We start from the raw sequence: 21,794 nt of genomic DNA on the forward strand, positions 1-21,794 counted from the left end.
CGCTCAGTCGTGTCCGACTCTTTGTGACCCCATGGACTGTACCTACCAGGCTCCTCTGGCCATGGGATTTTCCAGGCAAGAGTACCGGAGTGGGTTGCCATTGCTTTCTCCGGGGAATCTTCCCAACCAAGGCATTGAACCCGGGTCTCCCACATTGCAGGCAGACGCTTTAACCCTCTGAGCCCCCAGGGAAGCCCAGGGCTGGGTTGCCTCAGGTCAAAGACTGAAGGTAAATGACCTGGATCACGTGCTGCAGTGGTAGAAGCCAGGAACCTGATAGACCCAGACGAGACCAATTTAGAGCAGTCACTCTGCTGTGGAGATGGAAATGGATGGGGGTCTCTGAGGAGGATGAGTTCGTCGAGGACTCCCCTCTCCCCTTATGAGGTCATATAAACTCTCTTCCTACCCCTAACTGATATTCACCTGATATACACGGGTCTAATCATACTGGTTGTTTATGGCCAAAGACTCTTCTAATTGATACTGGGTGCTAAATATTAGTATTTTGAATTAGTATTGCTCCTATAATATCTCATATTTTCAGAGGGAAAATCATATTAAAAATAACCATTTTAGAGGGAAATTCAGAATTCTCAAAGATAGAGAAATTTATCCAAAGAGACTGAGGATTTACCTAAAGAAACTGCCAAATATTTGGATCAGACCAAGCATACCAGTTTGGACTAAAATTAAGTTGTCCTTCCCTTTGCCACTAAGTTAGTTGGAAACCTGTAAGGGGGACCAGATCAATTAATCGGGTGTAAATAAACTACTATTTCTGTATGAAATTCAGTGAATTACAACTCTGTGACATTTTCTAGTATACAGGAGATTGGAAAGATCTGGAGACTTCCATTACTAGTTGAATCCATCAGCCTAATTCCACATAGGTGTGGATTTTATTTTGTTCATTGCAGTGCTCAAAGTGTCTGGCTTATGGTAGGTTCTGAGTAGGTATTTGTTGAAGAAATTACAACTGTAACACAAACCAGGCTTGCAAAGTGCCCTCTAAGAATCCAAGTACAATTTCCACAAAAGCAGAGTGTCCCTGGTGTCATCCATCAGATTCCCTCATTTTCAGCTCCCTCTAGGAATATTACATTCCATGTTAGGCACCAAAATTTAAGAGGGACATTTATCAATCAACTAGAGAAAATCTGGAAGAAAACAGGCAGGGCCAGAGAATTCTGAAAATCACCCCCAAATAAGGAACAGCTGACACTTCTTGAGGAAAAAGTGATTAACGAGAGAAAATGCGATTTTCAAATATTAGAAAGAGTCAGGAACAAATGTATGGTTGCATGTTCATAGTTAGACCTAATGGGAAGAAATTATGTATAGGTGGTTTTTGACTCAAGATAACAAAGAAGCCTCTGACTTTAATTTTTTTTTTCCAGCAAAGTTTAAAAAATATGTATGTATTTATTTTTGGCCTTGCTGGGTCTGCGTTACTGTGCAGACTTTTCTCTAGTTGCGGCGAGCAGGGCTGCCCTCGAGTTGCAGTGCTCGGGCTTCTTGTTGCAGTGGCTTCTCTTGTGGCGCATGGGCTCCAGGGTGTGTGGGCTTCAGTAGTTGTGATTCACCAGCTTATAGCACAGTTTCAATAGCTCTGGTGCTTGGGCTTAGTTGCTCCATGGCATTCAGATCTTCCCAGATCAAGGATCGAACCCATGTCTCCTGTTATTAGCAGGCAGTTTCTTTACCACCGAGCAACCAAGGAAACCCTTAACTTTCCAATAATGATGAATTGCTTTGTGAAGCATGATAAGAGATTTAATTGTGTATTATCTAGCACTTTCTTCTCAATATTCATTGACACTTGCCTCCCTCCCTCTCAAGTTACTTTTTCATCCTTGAAAGCAAAAAACAGTAAAATGTGTAATCTTAAGGTTATATTTAAATCTTTATTAAGAATTATGGAGCTTATTAAATGGATGATTAATGATCATCCATTATCTTAGTCCCTTGGGTCACAAGGAAGCAAACTCAAATATGAGACTTTTGAGACTTGATCTCACTTGGATTATCTGATGTCTGTCACAAAGTGAAACTGCAAATTTTGCATAGAGCTAAGATTTCATGAGGTTGGTTAAATCATTGGAAAACTGTCCAAATCATGAACAAAACCGTCTGTTATTCCTGTTGACAATTGAATAAGAAAAGTTTGAAAGCATGAGGATTTGATAGGTGTTTCAGAGGGAACTCCAGGCATTGACTTTAAATGTCATTGGAATATCAAAGGATGAAGAAAAGCACTTGGCAAAACTTCTAAAGGCTCTTTAACATGTTTATAAATATGATTCTTTATATATTAGTTTGACAGAAGTCTCTCAAAAGGTAAAAGATATTGCTTCATGTGTTTATGAAATTGAATTAGAAAAATTAGTGAAATAGTGAACATTGAATTTTGTGGTTTCATGAATTGCACAGGTTGCTGTCAATATAAATGTTGTTAAATATTAGAAGAAAAAAGGTTTCCTATTATTTTTGCATTCATTTTTCAAGATGAATTAAAAAGAATCTCCTGCCTCTTCTGATTGTGAAATTCAGTCTTAATCTTAGGTAGTGTGAATTTTTATTATCTTTTTTAAAAAAAACTTTTTATTTTACACTGGGGTATAGCCAGTTAACAATGCTGTGGTAGTCTCAGATGGATAGCAAAGGGACTCAGCCATACGTATATATGTGCTGTGCTGTGCTTAGTCGCTCAGTTGTGTCAGATTCTTTGCGACCACATGGTCTGTAACCCGCCAGGCTTCTCTGTCTGTGGGGATTCTCCAGGCAAGAATACTGGAGTGGGTTGCTATGCCCTCCTCCAAGGGATCCTACCAACCTAGGGGTCGAACCCAGGTTTCCAACATTGCAGATGGATTCTTTACTGTCTGAGCCACCAGGGAATATCCAGCACTAATTATCCTCCTTATTGGAGGATATGTAAAACTCTATGTCTCTGTTTTATCTACTGGGCATGCTTTTTTTTTTCTCTTAGTTTGTCAAAAAGGGATAAAGCATATCAATCAGATGACCATTATATCTACTGCTGTGGGCAAGAATCCCTTTGAAGAATTGGAGTAGCCCTCATAGTCAACAAAAGAGTCCAAAATGCAGTACTTGGGTGCAGTCTTAAAAACAACAGAATGATCTCTGTTTGTTTCCAAGGCAAGCCATTCAATATCACAGTAATCCAAGTCGATGCCCCAACCACTAATGCTGAAGAAGCTGAAGTTGAACAGTTCTATGAAGACCTATATGACCTTCTAGAACTAACACCCAAAAAAGATGTCTTTTTCATCATTGGGTACTGAAATGCAAAAGTAGGAAGTCAAGAAACACCTGGAGTAACAGGCAAATTTGGCCTTGGAGTACAGAATGAAACAGGGCAAAGGCTAACAGAGCTTTGTCAAGAGAACACACTGCTCATAGCAAACACCCTCTTCCAGAAAAACAAGAGAGGACCCTGCACATGGACATCACCAGATGGTCAATACCGAAATCAGACTGATTATATTCTTTGCAGCAAAAGACGGAGAAGCTCTATACAGTCAGCAAAAACAAGACTGGGAGCTGACTGTGGCTCAGATCATGACCTCCTTATTGCAAAATTTAGACTTAAATTGAAGAAAGTAGAGAAAACCACTGGGCCATTAAGGTATGACTTAAATCAAATCCTTTATACAATGAAAGTGAAAAATAGATTCAAGGGATTAGATATGATAGAGTGCCTGAAGAACTATGGATGGAGGTTCATAACATTGTGCAGGAGATGGTGATCAAAACCATCCCCAAGAAAAAGAAATGCAAAAAGGCAAAATGGCTGTCTGAGGAGGCCTTACAAATAACTGAGAAAAAAAAAAAATAGCTGCGAAATGCAAAGGAGAAAAGGAAAGATATACCCATTTGAATGCAGAGTTCCAAAGAATAGCAAGGAGAGATAAGAAAGCCTTCCTCAGTGATCAGTGCAAAGAAACAGAGGAAAACAATAGAATAGGAAAGCCTAAAGATCTCTTCAAGAAAATTAGAGATACCAAGAGAACACTTCATGCAAAGATGGGCTCAATAAAGGACAGAAATGGTATGGGCCTAACAGAAGAAGATATTAAGAAGAGGTTGAAAGAATACACAGAAGAACTACACAAAAGAGATCTTAAATGACCCAGATAATCACGAGGGTGTGATCACTGGACCAGAGTCAGACATCCTAGAGTGTGAAGTCAAGTGGGGCTTAGGAAGCATCACTGCAAACAAAGCTAGTGAAGGTGATGGAATTCCAGTTGAGCTTTTTCAAATCCTAAAAGTTGATGCTGTTAAGGTGCTGACTCAATATGTCAGCAAATTTGGAAAACCCAGCAGTGGCCACAGGACTGGAAAAGCTCAGTTTTCATTCCAATACCAAAGAAAGGCAATGCCAAAGAATGTTCAAACTACCACACAATTGCACTCATCTCACACGCTAGCAAGGTAATACTCAAAGTTCCCCAAGCGAGGCATCAACAGTATGTGAACCAAGAACTTCCAGATGTTCAAGCTGGACTTAGAAAAGGCAGAGGAACCAGAGATCAAATTGCCAGCATCTACTGGATCTAGAAAAAGCAAGAGAATTCCAGAAAACACCTGCTTCATTGACTATGCCAAAGCATTTGACTGTGTGGATCACAACAAACTATGGAAAATTCTTAAAGAGATGGGAATACCAGACCACCTGACCTACCTTCTGAGAAATCTGTATGCAAGTCAGAAAGCAGCAGTTAGAACCAGACATGGAACAACAGACTGGTTCGAAATTGGGAAAGGAGTACATCAAGGCTGTGTGTTATCACCCTGCTTATTGAACTAATAGGCAGAGTACATCATCCGAATTGCTGGGCTAGATGAAACAAATCGGAATCAAGATTGCCAGGAGAAATATCAATAACCTCAGATATGGAGATAACATCACCCTTATGGCAGGAGGTAAAGAGGAACTAAAGAGACTTTTGATGAAGCTAAAAGAGGAGAGTGAAAAAAACTGGCTTAAAACTCAACATTCAAAAAGTGAAGATCCAGTCAGATCATTTCATGGCAAATAGATGGGGAAACAATGGAAACAGTGAAAGACTTTATTTTCTTGGGTTCTAAAATTGCTGCAGATGGTGACTGCAGCCATGAAATTAAAAGATGCTTGTTCCTTGGAAGAAAAGCTATGACAAACCTAGATGGCATATTAAAAAGCAGAGACGTTACTTTGCCAACAAAGGTCAGACCTATGATTTTTCCAGTAGTCATGTACGGATGTGAGAATTGGACTATAAAGAAAGCTGAGTGCCAAAGAATTGATGCTTTTGAACTGTCGTGTTGTAGAAGACTCTTGAGAGTCCCTTGGACAGCAAGGAGATCCAATCAGTCCATCCTAAAGGAAATCAGTCCTGAATATTCATTGGAAGGACTGATGCTGAAGCTGAAACTCCAATACTTTGACCATCTGATGTGAAGAACTGACTCATTGGGAAAGACTCTTATTCTGGGAAAGATTGAAGGTAGGAGGAGAAGAGGATGATAGAAGACAAGATGGTTGGATGGCATCACAGACTCATGGGTTTGAGGGAGCTCCAGGAGACAGCTAAGGACAGAGAACCATGGCGTGCTGCGGCCCATGGGGTTGCAGAGGTCGACATGACTGAGCGACTAAACAACAGCAACACATATCAATCAAGAATTCCTGTAATTCTACTTGAGTCACCTCTGTGGACATAAAAGGTATAGTTTATTGTTTGCAACCAAGCATAGTGCTAAGGACATTGTAAACAATCAGTGAATAACTCTTTATTCATTTATTCATTCATGCTGAGCACTCAGGGCAGAAGAATGACTTTGTTCCCTACTTTATGGAATCTAAAATTCTGTGGTTATTCTGAATTGCCAAGTTATTGTTATTAATATGTTCAGTACAGAATACATTTTATCACAAATGCAAGTTATGCTCATTGTAGATGACTTCAGAAAATAAAGAGATAAAGAAGAAACAGGTGTAATTTTAGCACTAGGAGATAAAAGCCAATGATATTTGGAAAATGATGCATGCATACAGATTTTTCTTTCCATGTGTGCATTTAGTATACATAATATAAATATATACAAATTATGTAAGTATATACAAATATATATTAATACATTATATAAATATAGATTTTTTAAAGATATATATACTACATTTAATATTTTATAAATTGTTATCTCATAGATATTTTAAAATAAGTATCTGTCTATCTAGTCATAATGACCTAAAAATATTCCATTATATGGATATGCCATAATTTGTTTATCAAAGTTTTTACTGTTGGTCACTTATATTGCTTCTGTATTTTTTACTATTATTAACAATATAATCATCATATATACATTTTTATTAATTTATCCATCTGCTTTTTCAGGACAAATACTTTACAAATGTAAAGCTTGAAATTTTATCTCCTTGAAGATTTAAAATTAAGAATATTAACAGAAATTTTAAATGTTAAAAAACAAAGCTGATCTACAGTACCGGAAGTCAAGATAATGGTTGTTGTTGGGGGTCAGGTGAGTGGAAGGTGACATAAAGGGGCTTTCAGGTGTACCTGAACTATTTTGTGGTTGAACCTGAGGGTTGGTTCCGGGGGTGTGTTCGCTTTGAAAACTTCAACGCGCTCATCACTTGTCACTCTACTTTCTTAGGTTCATGTTGTACCTCAGTGAAATAAGTAAAAATATTATGTCATGATTTGCATCTGTATTTACATACTTACATAAATTCTAAGAAATGAATACTATTATCGTTTTTTAATTTTTTAAAGTTTATGTTACTAATTATACTACAGAAAGTTTACACCAGTTCTGACTCCCACAGACAATATATCAAATGTGATTTCTTTGTATTCAGATTAACACTATCATAATTTTTCTAATTTGTAGTGATGCATACATTTAAAAATTGAGTGTTTTTCTCTCTTACTTTATGTTTGGAAAATTTTCAAACTCATATAAAAGTTGAACTAATATAACAATATCTGAAATATATAATTTTATTATATAATAGTAAAAACAAAACATCTTAAGTCCCTCATTAGATTTGCCAACTCTTAATTTTCTGCCACTTTTGCTTTTTCTGTCTCTATTTACACACTCATTCACTTGCTCAGTTGTGTATCTATGCACGTATATATGTGTGTGTATATAAATATATGTGCATTTAATTTTTTACTTCTGAATTATTTGAAAAGAATCTTTAGACACCATGACAGTTTGCCCCTTAAGAATAAGAATATTCTTCTACATAGCCACAATACTTCTACCACACCTTAAAAAATTAACAATAACTCTATTATCAAGTAACATCTAGTCCATATAGTCCCACGACCATACCGAGATAATCTTTTCTAACTGATCTTTTAAAATACAAGATTAAATAAAGTTTACTCACTCATTGCATTTAGCGGTTTTGTCTCTTTAGTCTCTTTTTACCTAAAATAGTCCCCTACCACCATTACCCTACACAGCTTTCTTGCATGATGTTGGTATTTTTGAAGCCTCTGGCACTGATAATCTTCTGTTTGTTTTCAAATGTATATGACCGTGCTTGATTTTACAGGCTCATATTGCAAAATTATTATAGGTTTTCAGAAGCACATGTATCAGCAACTGTAATAAATTTTCATTTGTGGCTATTGGTTAATCAGAGCGAGACACTGAATCTCCAGTTGGGCACCAGATGTTTTTACAAAGGGGGAAAAAAGCATTAAGAGCTTTTAAATCTTACACTATTACTCTGATTGTATAAGAAATAATGATGACATTTCAGTCTCTGAAATATATTGCCAGGATTTTCCTTCATATTGACACGACATGTTATTCAATGTATTAGTATAGAACCAGTTTAAAAGACCTGAGAGTGTAGTGACAGCCAAGAAGGATATTTTGAAGTTTGAAATGATCCCTATATAAATAGAACGGATCAGCATAACTTTGGGATAAAATTAGCTGACAGTTTGTGGGCTCTCTAGCATGTGCCTGTTTGCTTGGTGCTGCTTGCCTGATAAAGCACAACAAAGCTTCCAGAGAGACAGGAAGGATGGACGGCACGGCTGCCCCTATCACGAAATCTGCAGCTGCCAAGTTAGTTAAGAGAAATTTCCTTGAGGCTCTAAAGTCAAATGACTTCGGAAAATTGAAGGCCATTTTAATCCAAAGACAGATAGATGTGGACACAGTGTTTGAAGTTGAAGATGAGAATATGGTTTTGGCGTCTTATAAACAAGGTAAAAAATTATAGGTGTAATTGTAAAATCGATAGAAAATGGATTTTTTTTTTAATGTGCACCATTAGTCACCCAAGGTAAACTAGTAGCTCTTATTGTTTCTTTAAATATATGTTTAAAAGATATTTCTAATGTAATCATTTCTTTCTATTTAAACTGGACCAAATCATGAGCTGATATATATATATATATGAATACATTGTTTTCTTTACTTTCCTTCTCTTTTCTTTCTATTTCCCTGTGCCTAGAATTTGAATCTTGGATAAAAATATTTAGTAACGCAGTTTTCTTCTATTTCTAGCTTTTCTTCTTCCTGTAAGTGCATAAAGCTTCTCTAGATTATGGCTAAATAGATTGCTGAAATCTAATCCAGCCACTATGACTGGCTTGGGAGTAGGCTACTAACTTTGTGTTAACAGGGCCCTTAAAGATATATCATCTCTATTTGCACTTGAAGGAAAAAGGATTTTCGCCCCTATTTGGAGGGTTAATAAATGGGTAAGGCTACACCTTGATGCACCTTTATGATCCTTGTCATTTTAATGAGTTTTCAGTTCAAGTAGAAAATCTAAAACCAGAAAAGCCAAAAAGTTAACTATTTTCCCGTGACTTTATTGATAGCTTAAATTTTGGATTTACTTATTACAGAGTACCTACCTCATGAAGAACTAAGGATAAGAAAAATTAGAACCAAATTTCTTTTATCAAGGGATTTTCTGGAACCCATGCTTAATAACTCAGAAATAAATTAGAAGTGAGCAGACTCTGATTTCCCAAATCAGCTAGTTAATGGGGGAATCTGAGTAGCGAGGCCATCTGGTGAGCAGACTGCAAACAAACACCATGTTCAACATCACTTCTGTTTAAACAAAATAGAGGATAAGTTCTTGTGTGCAGCATTGAGAGAGAGCGAGCAATTCGTTTTTTATGTTTAAAATATTTTCTATTTGTATATAAATCATCAGCATGATCGATTTTCAGAAATGAATACTAATGGTATATACTTCTATATTAATACACTGTCAGTTCTGAAGGAAGCATGGAATAGCTGAAGCAAGTTAGTGTTTATAAATTTTACATGAGGATTTTATTATAAATTGGCATTGCTATTTTGACTGGAAAATAAGGAAGGGGTCTGTGTTTTCAAAAGTGGTTGATAGAAGCTCTGTCAAGAAGAAAAAGTGTATACTGTATGATTAGATTACTTTCACCTTATGTATTTGTTTAGTGAAAGACTTTCTGAATGCCAAATACATTTTAAGGTATTTTTTAAAACTTATATTTAAGCCTAGAGTAAAATAACTTACATCCAAGCCAGCGGGTAATTTGTGTGACCCTGAGTTGTGAAGACTGCCTTTCCTCATCTCCTGAGCATGCCAAATTGTGATCATGCAAAGGTTCTGAGGTGGTGGGAAAGGGAGTTTTAGTGGCAGTTTACAGAGAAAGATGCTGTTTCTCTTGCTTCCAACGGTGTCATCATCCTTGAACGAGAAAAAAATGCACTTTAAAATCTTTCTGTCAATATGAGCCGACTCTCTATGGTTTTCATAGAGCTAAATTTTCATTCAATCTAATGGGTGTTTTCATAGGACTGTGGGGATGGGGCTTTCAATTAGAGAGAAGGCAAGTTACACTCTCTGGTTTTGGGGAAAAAAACAGAGCCGTTCCATTCCTATGCATGCCGGGTGAATGCAAGAAATGATAGAATTTGTGGTCATATCCTCAGAGTTTATGCAGGAAATCATGAGTGTGCACACGTGTGCATGTCCACATGTACCTATAGAAAGAAATACACTTACTCTCTGTTTAATATGAATACGGGTATAAGACTCTGTCTCTTCAATCTTAATCCCATTTTCTTCAAAGTTTCTTCAGATATTTTCACTTGGCTTCCAGTCTAATTATCAAACCTTTGCTTTTAGTCACTAATGGAAGTGAAGCATAGAATCCTAGTTTCTAGCCAAGCAAAGTAGACCTAAGTGGCTATATCAATTTCTAAATCACAGAGGAATTCCCAAGGACTAGTGTAGTGCTGAGCAGGCTACACTGGTCGTTTGTTATTTAGTTAGTTAGAATTAGTTCCTTTCTGAATAATTCTGATGAATGAGACCCTTTTCTGTGTGGCCTTGACTGGTATGTGACTGGATTAAACTTTGTGACACTTTATTAAATCACAGCAGAATTCTTGGATGTTGAATGCTGTTGAATTGTTATGCATTAGTTTTTTATTTTTTAAAGCACTTTTGAAAAGTTCTGCAACAGAAAAGTGCGCAAATTGTAACTGTGCACTTGATTAATTTTCACAAAATGAACAAACATCTGCAGCCATCACCCGGATGAAGAAATAGAATGTTCCCTGCTCACTTTTAAAGTGTGGCAGTCTTCAGGTTTTAGTTGCTCAGTCACTCAGTCGTGTCAGATTCTTTGTGACCCCACGGACTGTAGCCTGCCAGGCTCCCCTGTCAGGCAAAGGTTCTGAGGTGGTGAGAAAGGAAGTTTTAGCGGCAGTTTACAGAGAAGCTTGCTGTTTCTCTTGCTTCCAATGGTGTCATCATCCTTGGGATTCTCCAGGCAAGAATACTGGAGTGGGTTACCATTTCCTTTTCCACAGCTTTTAGTTATTTTTGGCTTAATTGGCATGACAGTGTATAAAATCTAGAACATAATATGCGTCCTTTAAATTTGGTTTGTGTAATTAGTAATGGAATCTATACTCAATGTTTGATTGTCCTGTGGAAGATCAACAGTGGTACAATTAATCCCCAATAATTTTTGTTTCTTTTAGGATATATTGTAGCACTTTACATAAGATTTTTAAAAGTGACCACATTTTCACCTAAATTATGGTATGTTTAAGCCAGTATGAAAGTCAGTTTACATTTTTTGTAAAGGCAACTCAAAAATCTGTTGGTGAAGAAATCAACTTGGAATCTTAACATTGCATGCAACTCCAGATCCACAATCTAAATGGTATACCAGTAATCAAAAGTTGACCTCCGAAGCAAATGTAAAATACGGACTTGGTGAGGAAAGTAGAAAAAAGTGTCTGGAAATTCATTTCTGCTGCCCTGTCTCATTGAGCAGCTTCTCTCACCTGTGAGACTGAGGACAGTTTTAGAAGCTAGCTTCTAGGTCCAGATGGCGGGCCCTGCCTTGCCCCAGCCCCTAATAATGATTCTTTTAAAAAAGATTGTGTTTGTTTATTTCTGGCTGTGCTAGGTGCTCGTTGCTGCGCAGGCCTTTCTCTAGTCGCAGCAAGCAGGGGCTACTCTAGTTGCAGCGTGTGGGCTTCTCGTTGCCGTGGCTTCTCTTGTTGTGGAGCGTGGGCTCTAGGGCTTGTGCGCTTCGGTACTTGTGTCCCGGGGGCTCTAGTGCACAGACGCAGTAACTGTGGTGCATGGGCTTAGTTGTTCTGCAGCATGTGGGATCTTCCCAGACCAGGGATGGAACCTATGTCTCCTGCATTAGCAAGCAAATTCTTTAGCACTGAGCCACCAGGGGAGCCCAGTAATGATTCTTGGAGACATCTCGTTCTATTTTTTCAAGTACTTTGAACTTCATAAGCAAGTCTTCAGATAAAATTAGGTTTTATCAATTAAAAATATGTGTCTAACGTTTTGTAAAGCAAACATTCTGGTTGGCATTTTCAGTATCTCCTGGAGAATGACAGATATGTGAGTCTTAAAATGAAAACAAGTAAGTGAAATGACATCTACCAGCTGACCACTTTAAAATGGGAATGATGTGAAGTAAAGTTAAATAATGAACAAGTCTTAACTCCCAAATACAATGAAGAGTTGAATAGTTAGGAGATGTCAGTCATATACTTTATTATGAGTGAAGCACACAACATTCACAGTGAAAACGGGCCTCTAAGAAAACTCAGAGTTATTCTCAGTAGGTGATCTCCATACTGGAAACGTGAATATCCACAAAGCTGTTTCCAGAGATTTTTCTCACTGCATGTTTTGATTCTCCTTCAGGTGTATGAGCCTTGGCTCATTAATGTCACAAGAGGAATATCATACTTATCTCTTTGGTATGAAGTTCCCTAGTCAGCAAGGTTAATCAGAATCCTTTTATTAATCAGTGTAATGCACTTTAAGTACTTCATTTATGGCCCACAGCCACAGGTTCTTTGGTTGATAGTCATGTTTTTAATTAAAATAGCCAGTGACTGATTTCACTGGAAAACTTTCTGGCAGGTAATCTATCTACTAAGTAGCAAGAGCCTTCCAAATGTCTTGAAAGCTCTTATTTTCACTCTGTTAATAAGTAATCTTCTTATCACCTAATTTTCCTGCCTGCCAGAAATTCACTCTCCTGCTTTCTTATTGTCATCCTAGGGTTCTTTTCCTTTCCTTGATGTTCAAACATTTTTCTTTTAAATTTTACATTGCAAGCTTACTTTTTTTTTCCTCTCCTGGGGGATCTCTGAGATTTATCCTGAAAATATTAGCTATTAAAAAATAGCCAAGAATTGTGCTCCAGTCTATAATCCTTCAGGACTGTGTAAATACATGGACAGAGCAGAGCAAATGTCTGCTAATCCAGCCATGAGCAGCGTGTGTAACCTTTGGCTGTAATAACAGAGGCTTCTCATATGTGGGGTTCTTTGGACTCAGATAACATTATAGCTGAAAACTGTGGCAGATCTAGGGCTTAGCTGAAGTTTTACCAGAAATGTGTACATCCTCCCAGACACTGGAGCAGAACCAACTCCCTCTTTCAAAAGATGGCCCAAGTATTTCACTCCTTACCCTCTTTCCTGAGCCAACAGATTGTCTACTGAATGACTCTGGTTTCTGATTTAAATTAAATACACACACAAACACACACAAGAATTGGTCTGCATATTTTTGTAGGAGCATAACTCCATTCCTTTAGAATTTTTGCCTAAAAGTGATATCAGTTTGGAGGTGGACTGCATGTAGCTTTCAGATCATTGATGGCTACTTAGAGATTTGTTGTTGCTGTTCAGATGCTAAGTCATGTCTGACTCATTGCAACCGCATGGACTGTGGCACACCAGGCTTCCCTGTCCTTCACCATCCCCTGGAGTTTGTTCATACTCATGTCTGTCGAGTCAGTAATACCATCCAACCATCTCATCCTCTCTTGCCCTCTTCTCCTGCCCTCAATCTTTTCCAGCACCAGGGTCTTTTCCAGTGAATCAGCTCTTCGCATCAGGTGGCCCAAGTATTGGAGCTTCAACTTTAGCATCAGTCCTTCCAATGAATATTCAGGGTTGATTTCTCTTAGGATTGACTGGTTTGAGATTTGGGAAGAGTAATTATACAAACATGGGCACTTCATGCTACTTAATATCTGCAAGATATTTATCCTCATCTGTCAAAGGGGAAGCTTTGTCAAGACGCCCTCTTAATCTGCATGCTGATTATCTACAATGTTATGAAGGGGAAATTATATAAGCAGATTATGTGTCTTGGTCTGGGGAAGGTAAAAAAGTAACTCTAGATGCTGTGAATCCAAGTGGGCATGGCACTTGGGATTTTTGCCTTGGAGAAAGAATCTGAATTTTCATCACTTTTCTTCTCAGTTAAGCTCCTTGCTCAGGCAAAGCAAAGCAGAGGGTATCACTGCACACAGACTGCAGACCTGGGGTGAGAACCGAGTGGTTTACATTCAGAGGGGCAGTACCTTCCTTACCTCTGGCCTTATCAAGGGCTTTGTTCCTGGGTTTTCCTCCCCACCCCCCCAACACCTCATCCTGTGTGCAGTCTGAGCATACAGTCAGAGGGCAGCCTGGCCTCTGCAGAGATGAGCAGAGGGGGCCCTTTGAAAGACAAGTGCTGAGAGTGAATCACATTCTGAGTTCTGAAGCCCTAGGACAATTCTGCTGTGGAAAGAAGAGAGAGTGTGAAAGCGACTCTGCCCTGTTAGTTAACTGTATTTCCGTCATGCTGTGACCATTGGGGGTTACATTTTGGAGGAGAGATTTTGATCTCTTGACATACCAGCACTGACACGAGGGTGTTAATAAGTGCTGCATCACTGCGGTTTTTGATGATGGCATCGCCTCCTGTTTGGTCCTCAATGAGGGTGGGTATGAGGGAAGGGACACTCCTGCTGGTTGCTACACTTGGTACACAGTGACCCGTGGCCGCAGCCTCACTGAAAGTGCTGATTGTATGTGGGTGGCCTCTTTGCTGTGGGCTGCTGCTTTCTCTGTAGTGGGCTTTCCTGCTTTGCCAGGGCGTGAAGTATCCAGAAGCTCCTCCCCACTACCCCCTCCCCCCACCAAAGTTCTGCAGTGCAGCTTCAAGACACACTGCGAGGGACCCTGGTCTGTATCTGACAGTCTGTCTTCTTCCTAATCTCTCCACTCAGCTCCCTTGGGGCACCAGCTCAGGCATCTTGCTGTCACCCACCTACAGGAACATTCTTAACGCCCAGGTTCCTTTCTAAGAGAGGTGAGTGGTAGGTGCATTTCGATTCAGGGAGTCGGCTGAATTCCAAGACCTGGTCCTCTCTGAGCCCAATTTACTGGCTAAAGAGGATGATTATGAGAGACACAGATGTACTGAGAGGCCAAGGGTGACTGATTCATGTAATAAACAGGCAGGACAGATTCTCTAGGTGCTATTGGGAATTTAGGGGGAAGAAAAAAAATCAACAAGCAAATGTATTTCCATATCAAAGTGTGACATACTACAGATGAATTCAGAATATTCTTTCTTTCCTCATGATTTGTGAAGCTGGGTTGGCACTACACCTAGTCTGATTCCACAGAGACAAAGACAGATGGAAACCCTGCATTGCAGATACCCTGAGTCCATTAGCTTGGACTGAAGCAGACGTCTTACAGCTCTAGCAGGCTGAAAAAGTGGCAGTTTTCTCATCTGGAAAATGAAAGACTTGGACTGGATAACCTTCCCTCCAGCGCTAACATTCTGTGTTTCTTTGATTTTACATCAAAATGGTGTTTTCTTAATCAGCTCTCTGCTGCTTCCTTTCTGAGATCATTTTTCTTCCCATTGCAGAAGCAGACATGAGTTTCCAATCAGTTGCTGCGTAGAGCTGCCTAATCTTTGCTGCTAATTGGCAGGCAAAGCACACTCTTGTTTTCAGATCCGGAACCAGCTTCTTTGCAAGAGAGTTAGAAGAGGCTGTCCTTCGCAAATTGCTTGTAGAGGAAATTTGAGTATTAAGATGACTAGGCGAATTGAGAGAGTAACATTGAAACGTATAGATTACCATATGTAAAATAGACTTGCTGTTGTTCGGTTGCTCAGTTGTGTCTGACTCTTTGTGACCCTGTGGACTGCGTGCAGCACACCAGCCTTCCCTGTCCTTCACCAAATTCCAAAGGGAATTTGCTGTATGACACAGGGAACCCAAAAAATGGGAAAAATTAAATCATGTCATGGGCAAAAAAAATCATATAAAAAAGATGACAAGATATTGGTGTTATGGGATTCATTCCTTATCAAAAGCAGGTTGCATACTATTATAGCTTAATAACTATGCTTGGAGCATGGATTCAGCATCCACAATTAAATGGAAATGTGAGATCCAACCAGTCCATTCTGGGGGAAATCAATCCTGGGTGTTCATTGGAAGGACTGATGCTAAAGCTGACGCTCCAATACTTCGGCCACCTCATGAGAAGAGTTGACTCACTGGAAAAGACTCTGATGCTGGGAAGGATTGGGGGCGGGAGGAGAAGGGGACGACAGAGGATGAGATGGCTGGATGGCATCACCGACTCGATGGACATGAGTTTGGGTGAACTCTGGGAGTTGGTGATGGACAGGGAGGCCTGGCGTGCTGTGATTCATGGGGTCGCAAAGAGTCGGACATGACTGAGCGACTGAACTGACTGAACTGATATGTGAATACATGCAAATGTATTGTATATACATATCTGCATATCTATATGTGCATGTCTGTTTACACACACACAAACATAGGCACAGGGTTGATCCTTCCCAGCCCAGACTGTCTGTGACACTATTTGCCTCTGCCAGGGAAATTCCATATCACCAAATACCTTCCCTTTTCAGTGTCTGAAATCTGGAATTAGTATCTTAGAACTTAATTCTTTTGTATGAATACAGATTCCTACATAAATTCAGATAATCCTAAGAAGGTCAGACTTTAAACAGTCCTCAGTCTATTAGACCTTAGTGTAAATTAACTTTGGATTTCTTTTTAAAGGACAGCTTTGGATAAGGGAAGAGTTGGAGAAAGAGAAAGTGAAATGATCCTAGAATTGCGAAAGAGATGAAGAGATTAAAATGTGTGTGAGAGGGAGTGTGTGTGAGTGTGTGTATGTGTATGTGTCTGTCTGTCTAGGTTGGAGGGAAGGCTGTGGAGAAATGGACTTTGAGCTGAGAGTATTCATTCCCTCCGGATTAATCAGCATTGTACATGACCTCTTTAAATTATTTTCCGCCCTCGACAGGGGCACCTAGTTTATTTTAATTTTATTTTTATAAATAGTAGTACACACACAAGGGACTAAATTTAAAAGCTCAAAGGGAGCATTCAAGGACAAGTAAATCTATGTTATTGTCCCCAGCCCCCAGTTCTTGGAGGCCACCAGTACAGCCAGTTCCTTGTGTTGGGTGTTTATAAATATTTTCTTCCATATTGGCATTTATGCATACTCTTCAGCTCCCTGCTGTCTCACTTGATAATGTACCTTGAGATTTTCCCGTATCAGTATACACAGGACTCCCCCTTCTTTATGATGGCTGTGGAGTGTTCCAGTGTGAATGCACACGCTTTATTTAAACAGTGTCCTACTGATGAAGACTGAGAGGTTTCCTATCACTAACCATTAGGAACAGTGCTGTAGTGCACTGCATGTTGTTGTCCTGGGTCAGGTTGCCAAGATTCATAACTCCCGGGAACTTTGTACTCTTCATAGAGAGTTCAGTGCAAGTAGTATTGCTGGGAGTTGTGTAATACAGTGGCCCTTATATGGCATTTCGCACAGAATGAATGTACTTACAGGATAAATACCCAGGAGAGGCACATAGGTAGCACTTTCCACTTAAATGAGAGAATTTTTATACCTGATCACCAGGCTCACCTTTAATGTGGTCATCATTTTTTGAGTGCCTTTCAAATGCTCATTTTTGTTGCCCAGAAGTACTCGCAATAATTTAGATTTATTCTGACCTCATCTATCAGTGAAGAATACAACTTTTACTTCTTTTGTTCTGGGTGCTACACTTTTATTAATGTAGTTAAAGATTGTACCTGCTTTTGGGGCAGCTTCATCTCACTGTTGGCTCATTTTGAGATTATTGTCAACTCAAATCCCTAGGTTTTTCCTCAAATGAATTACCATTAAATCATAATCTTCCTACCTTGTACTTGTATAGTGGAATATTTTTACAACCTAAAAGCAAACTTCTGATTTACCAGAGTTAAAATGTATTCTGTTGTTTCAGCCCTAGAGTTTCTTCTGAGTTGTCAGGTTGTGTCTACATCTTCAACTTGCATGAAATATTTCATCTTTCTGTACCTGTTTTTCATTCCCCACTCATAGTGAGCTTGATGCCACGGCTCTGGGTAATGACAATGACAAAAAAAATGTTTATAAAGTTATCTCTGATGAGCCTAGAGCCTATTACACAGAATGATGTAAGTCAGAAGGAGAAAGACAAATATTGTACATTAACTCACATATATGAAATCTAGAAAACTGGTACCAATGATCCTATGTAAAGGGCAGCCAAAGAGACACAGACACAAAGAACAGACTTTTGGACTCAGTAGAGGAAGAAGAGGGTAGGATGATTTAAGAGAACAGGACTGAAACATGTACATTACCATGTGTGAAATAGATGGCTAGAGGGATTGTGATGTGTGATGCAGGAAGCCGGTGCTCTGTGACAACCTGCAGGGATGGGGTGGGGAGGGAAGTGGGGGATGTTTAGGAGGGAGAGAACACTCTGTATGCCTATGGCCAGTGTATGTTGATCTATGGCCAAAACCGTTACAATACTGTAAAGTATTATCCTCCGATTTAAATAAATAAATTCAAAAAAAATAGACACACACAGTTATTTTTGTTATAGCTTGTCAAGGTGGCAATTTTTGGACACTTGGAATAAAGGACTAGCTCAGTGTTTAGAAGTCAGAGGTAAGAGGGAAAAAGGAAAGAAAAAGAGAAGGAAGAGGTGAGAGAGAGGAGTTGGGGTGGGGCGGGGTGGGTGATTTCCAATAACTAATGGGAAAAGTTTAAGATCTCAGTTCTAGAAACAACTATGGCTCTCCTGACCAATTAATTTGTGTATGTAGCTTGTGCTTGGCTGCTGGGAAGTTCAGAGGAAAATTTACAGTGTGGTTCTAGCATATGGAACACAGTTAACACAGTTTATATTTATTTTGGGCACCTATCTGACCCAGGACCTCTTTGTACTTCCCTACCTTATTTTTCCCATTGCTCTTATTTTGTAGATCACTTTTAAAAAATCTTGTATTGTCTAAAATTTGTAAGCTGCTGTAAATTCTTTAATTCTTCTTTGAAAAGAGGTGTTGTATAAACTGATAGGCAAATAAAATCTTGGTGTGACAAATATTCTAAAGACATCAAATACATTCACACCTTAGCTTGACAGCAGCAGCAACTAGAGGGACGAGCACTGTGATGGAATGAAAATTACAAGATTGTAACAGCTTTGAAATCGCTCAAGATAATGATTGGGAGTTTTAAAAAATTCTTTAATAAGCATCCCATGTAAGATAAAATGCAATCACATAAATGAAGTCTCAAACAGAAATACTTTGGACAGGCAGGAAGGTAAAGTAAACAAAGGAACAAGATAATAGGGAATAGTAAAGCAGTGAGAACTCGAGAGCCCCAGTCCTGTTTAAATAACCCAAAGAGGCTACTAAGCTAAACATTAGCAGATCCAGCAGCTGCTAGTTACAAGTTCCAAATCATTCCCCCAGTTTTGTAAATGTGGAAAAGTCCCCACTAAGCAGGGCGATATCCTAGGCTAATCCGAGGCTAAGCTTTCTTTCCCTTTCTTTTTCAGGTTATTGGTTGCCTAGTTACAAATTAAAGTCTTCTTGGGCCACGGGCCTGCATCTCTCTGTCTTGTTTGGTCACGTGGAATGTCTTCTGGTGCTCCTGGACCACAATGCTACGATCAACTGTAGACCCAATGGGAAAACCCCTCTTCACGTGGCTTGTGAAATGGCCAACTTGGATTGTGTTAAGATCCTCTGTGATCGTGGAGCAAAGCTCAATTGCTACTCCTTAAGTGGACACACAGCTTTACACTTCTGTACAACTCCAAGCTCCATCCTCTGTGCCAAGCAACTGGTTTGGAGAGGTAAGCCTATCTGGGTGGCTGACTTTGTCATCTACTTGCGTGATCATGGTTTTGGAAATTGGGGATCCTTACCTACATCAGGCAATGTAATTAATAGTAAATATCTCTATGCATAAAGCCTAATCTGGGTGCCCTAAAAATACATAGAGAGATGGATGGTTGTGTTTGCCCAGGTGCTTCAGTGATGATCACACTGAAATCTTACTACTGTTTTAACTGTAGGAGTCTTGTTAATCTACACACTTATTTAACAAATATTTATTAGCTCCTGTGATGTCAGGTAATGTGCTAATATGTAAGTAAAAAGAGAAAACAGTTTCTGCTCTCCTGGAGCTTATGTTCTAGTGTGGGAAGTGAATATTGAGAAGATAAATTCATAAGTACATAATTATAAATTGGGAAAGGGCGAAACAAGGTGGTGTGAAAGAGAATGCCAGGAATAAGCTGGTATAAAATGTATAAAGACTTCTCTAGTTCAATATGTAAGCTGAAACTTTATAATGAGAAGGAATTGACCTTTAAAAACAAGAACAAAGAAGAAAAGTTTAGGTACAGGAAATAGCAAGTGCAGAGTTGTTAGGGGAGCAAAAACCTTGGAATATTCCTCAAAGGAAGAAGGCCAGTATGGCCAGAGTATCATGAGTGTGTGGCGGGGCGGGAGAGGCCTGAGGGTAGAGGGGAGTGCTAGCATGACATGGTATTAGATTATATATGGCCTGCTGGGGGCCGTGTGTGGGGTTCAGAAAGGGAGCCACTGAAAAGTTTAAAGCATGGCAATGACATAGATTAACTGACTTTTAAAGTCGTCTGGACTTATTCAGAAGTTGGGTTGGAGAAGACCAAGAATGGAAGCAAGGAGACTAGCAAGGAAGCTCAGGTGAGAGGGGATGATGATTTGCACTGAGGAGCATAGAGCAGAAAATGGACCTGCAATATGTTTGAGAAGCAGAAGTGATGGGATTTGGACATGGACTAGATGTAGGTTGCTGGTCGGGGGGTGGTGACAGAAAAGGAAATTTCAAGAACCTTTGCCAGGTTTCTGGCTTTAGAAAATGGGTGGATAGTGATGCCATTTTTAAGATGGGGAAACTTGAGGAAGAAATGTATTATATGGGAATATTGTTATATCTTTTTTTTAAAAAACAAAACAAAGCAGATTTTCTAGGATTTAGCTATTTATTTGTGTTTGGCAGCTCTGGGTCTTCACTGCTGCATGCAGGCTCTTGCCTGGTTGTGGTGCCTGAACCTCGCACTAGCTTCTCCTGGTGCGGAGCATGGGCTCTCAGGCCACAGGCTTCACTAGCTGCAGCCCTCGGGCTCAGTAGTTGCTATTTGTGGCTTAGTTGCCCAGAGGCATGTGGCATCTTCTTAGACCAGTGATTGAACCCGTGTCTCCTGCATTGGCAGGCAAATTCTTAACCACTAAACCACCGGGGAAGTCCCGTTATATCATTTTTTAAGTCAAGTTTACGGAGGTAATAATTTATAAGCTGTAAGTTCACTGTTTTTGCGAAATAGATAGTTGTGAAGCCATTCACCACAGTTATCTCAGAAAATTCCCTGATGCCCTTGGTAGTTAATTTCCTCACTCTACCCCCCACTTCTGGAAACTATTGATCTGTTTTCTGTCCCTTTAACTTCATCCTTTCAGAATGTCATATTAATTAAATTATACAATATGTAACCTTTTGAGTCTGATTTTTCCAGTTTAGCATATCCTTTTGAGATTCATCAATGTGATTGCACTCACCAGCAAATCAGACCTTTTTATTACAGTATTCCTTGCATAGAGTGTATAGTTTATTCACTCCTCAGAAGAGGGGCATTTGGATTGCTTCTAGTTTTTGGTAATTTAGAAAAAAAAAAACTGCTATAAACATTTGCATCCACATTCTCGTGTGGACATGTTTCATTTCACTTGGGTAAACCCCTAGGAGCGGGATGGTGGGTTGTTATGGTAAGTTTATAAGAAACTGCTAAACTGTTTTCCAAGGCACTTGAACCATTTTACATTCCTACCAGCAGTGTATAAGAGTTCCTGTTACTCTACATCCTTGTCAGAACTTCATCATGTCAGATTTTTCAAAACTGTTTTAGCCATTCTAATAAGTATATAATAGCATCTCATGATTTTAATTTGAATTCCCTTAATGACCAAAGGGGCTTCCCAGGTAGCGCAGTAGTGAAGAATCCTTCTGCCAATGCA

General features: G+C 39.2%; 1 protein-coding gene across 1 annotated transcript in view; it reads left to right on the plus strand.

The window, feature by feature from the left end:
- Nucleotides 1-8,019: 8,019 nt before the first annotated feature.
- Nucleotides 8,020-21,794, plus strand: part of ASB4 (ankyrin repeat and SOCS box containing 4) — an 86,743-nt gene continuing 72,968 nt past the window's right edge. The window contains exons 1-2 of the mRNA XM_055420459.2: nucleotides 8,020-8,270; nucleotides 19,289-19,588. Of these exons, the coding sequence (XP_055276434.1) occupies nucleotides 8,084-8,270; nucleotides 19,289-19,588 (487 nt within the window). The 5' untranslated portion in view covers nucleotides 8,020-8,083. The remainder of the gene's footprint in view (nucleotides 8,271-19,288; nucleotides 19,589-21,794) is intronic.

The sequence above is a fragment of the Moschus berezovskii genome, chromosome 3, assembly GCF_049115385.1.
Source record: "Moschus berezovskii isolate FMDL1 chromosome 3, NW_MosBer_1.0, whole genome shotgun sequence".
In the NCBI taxonomy this organism is placed as follows: Eukaryota; Metazoa; Chordata; class Mammalia; order Artiodactyla; family Moschidae; genus Moschus; species Moschus berezovskii.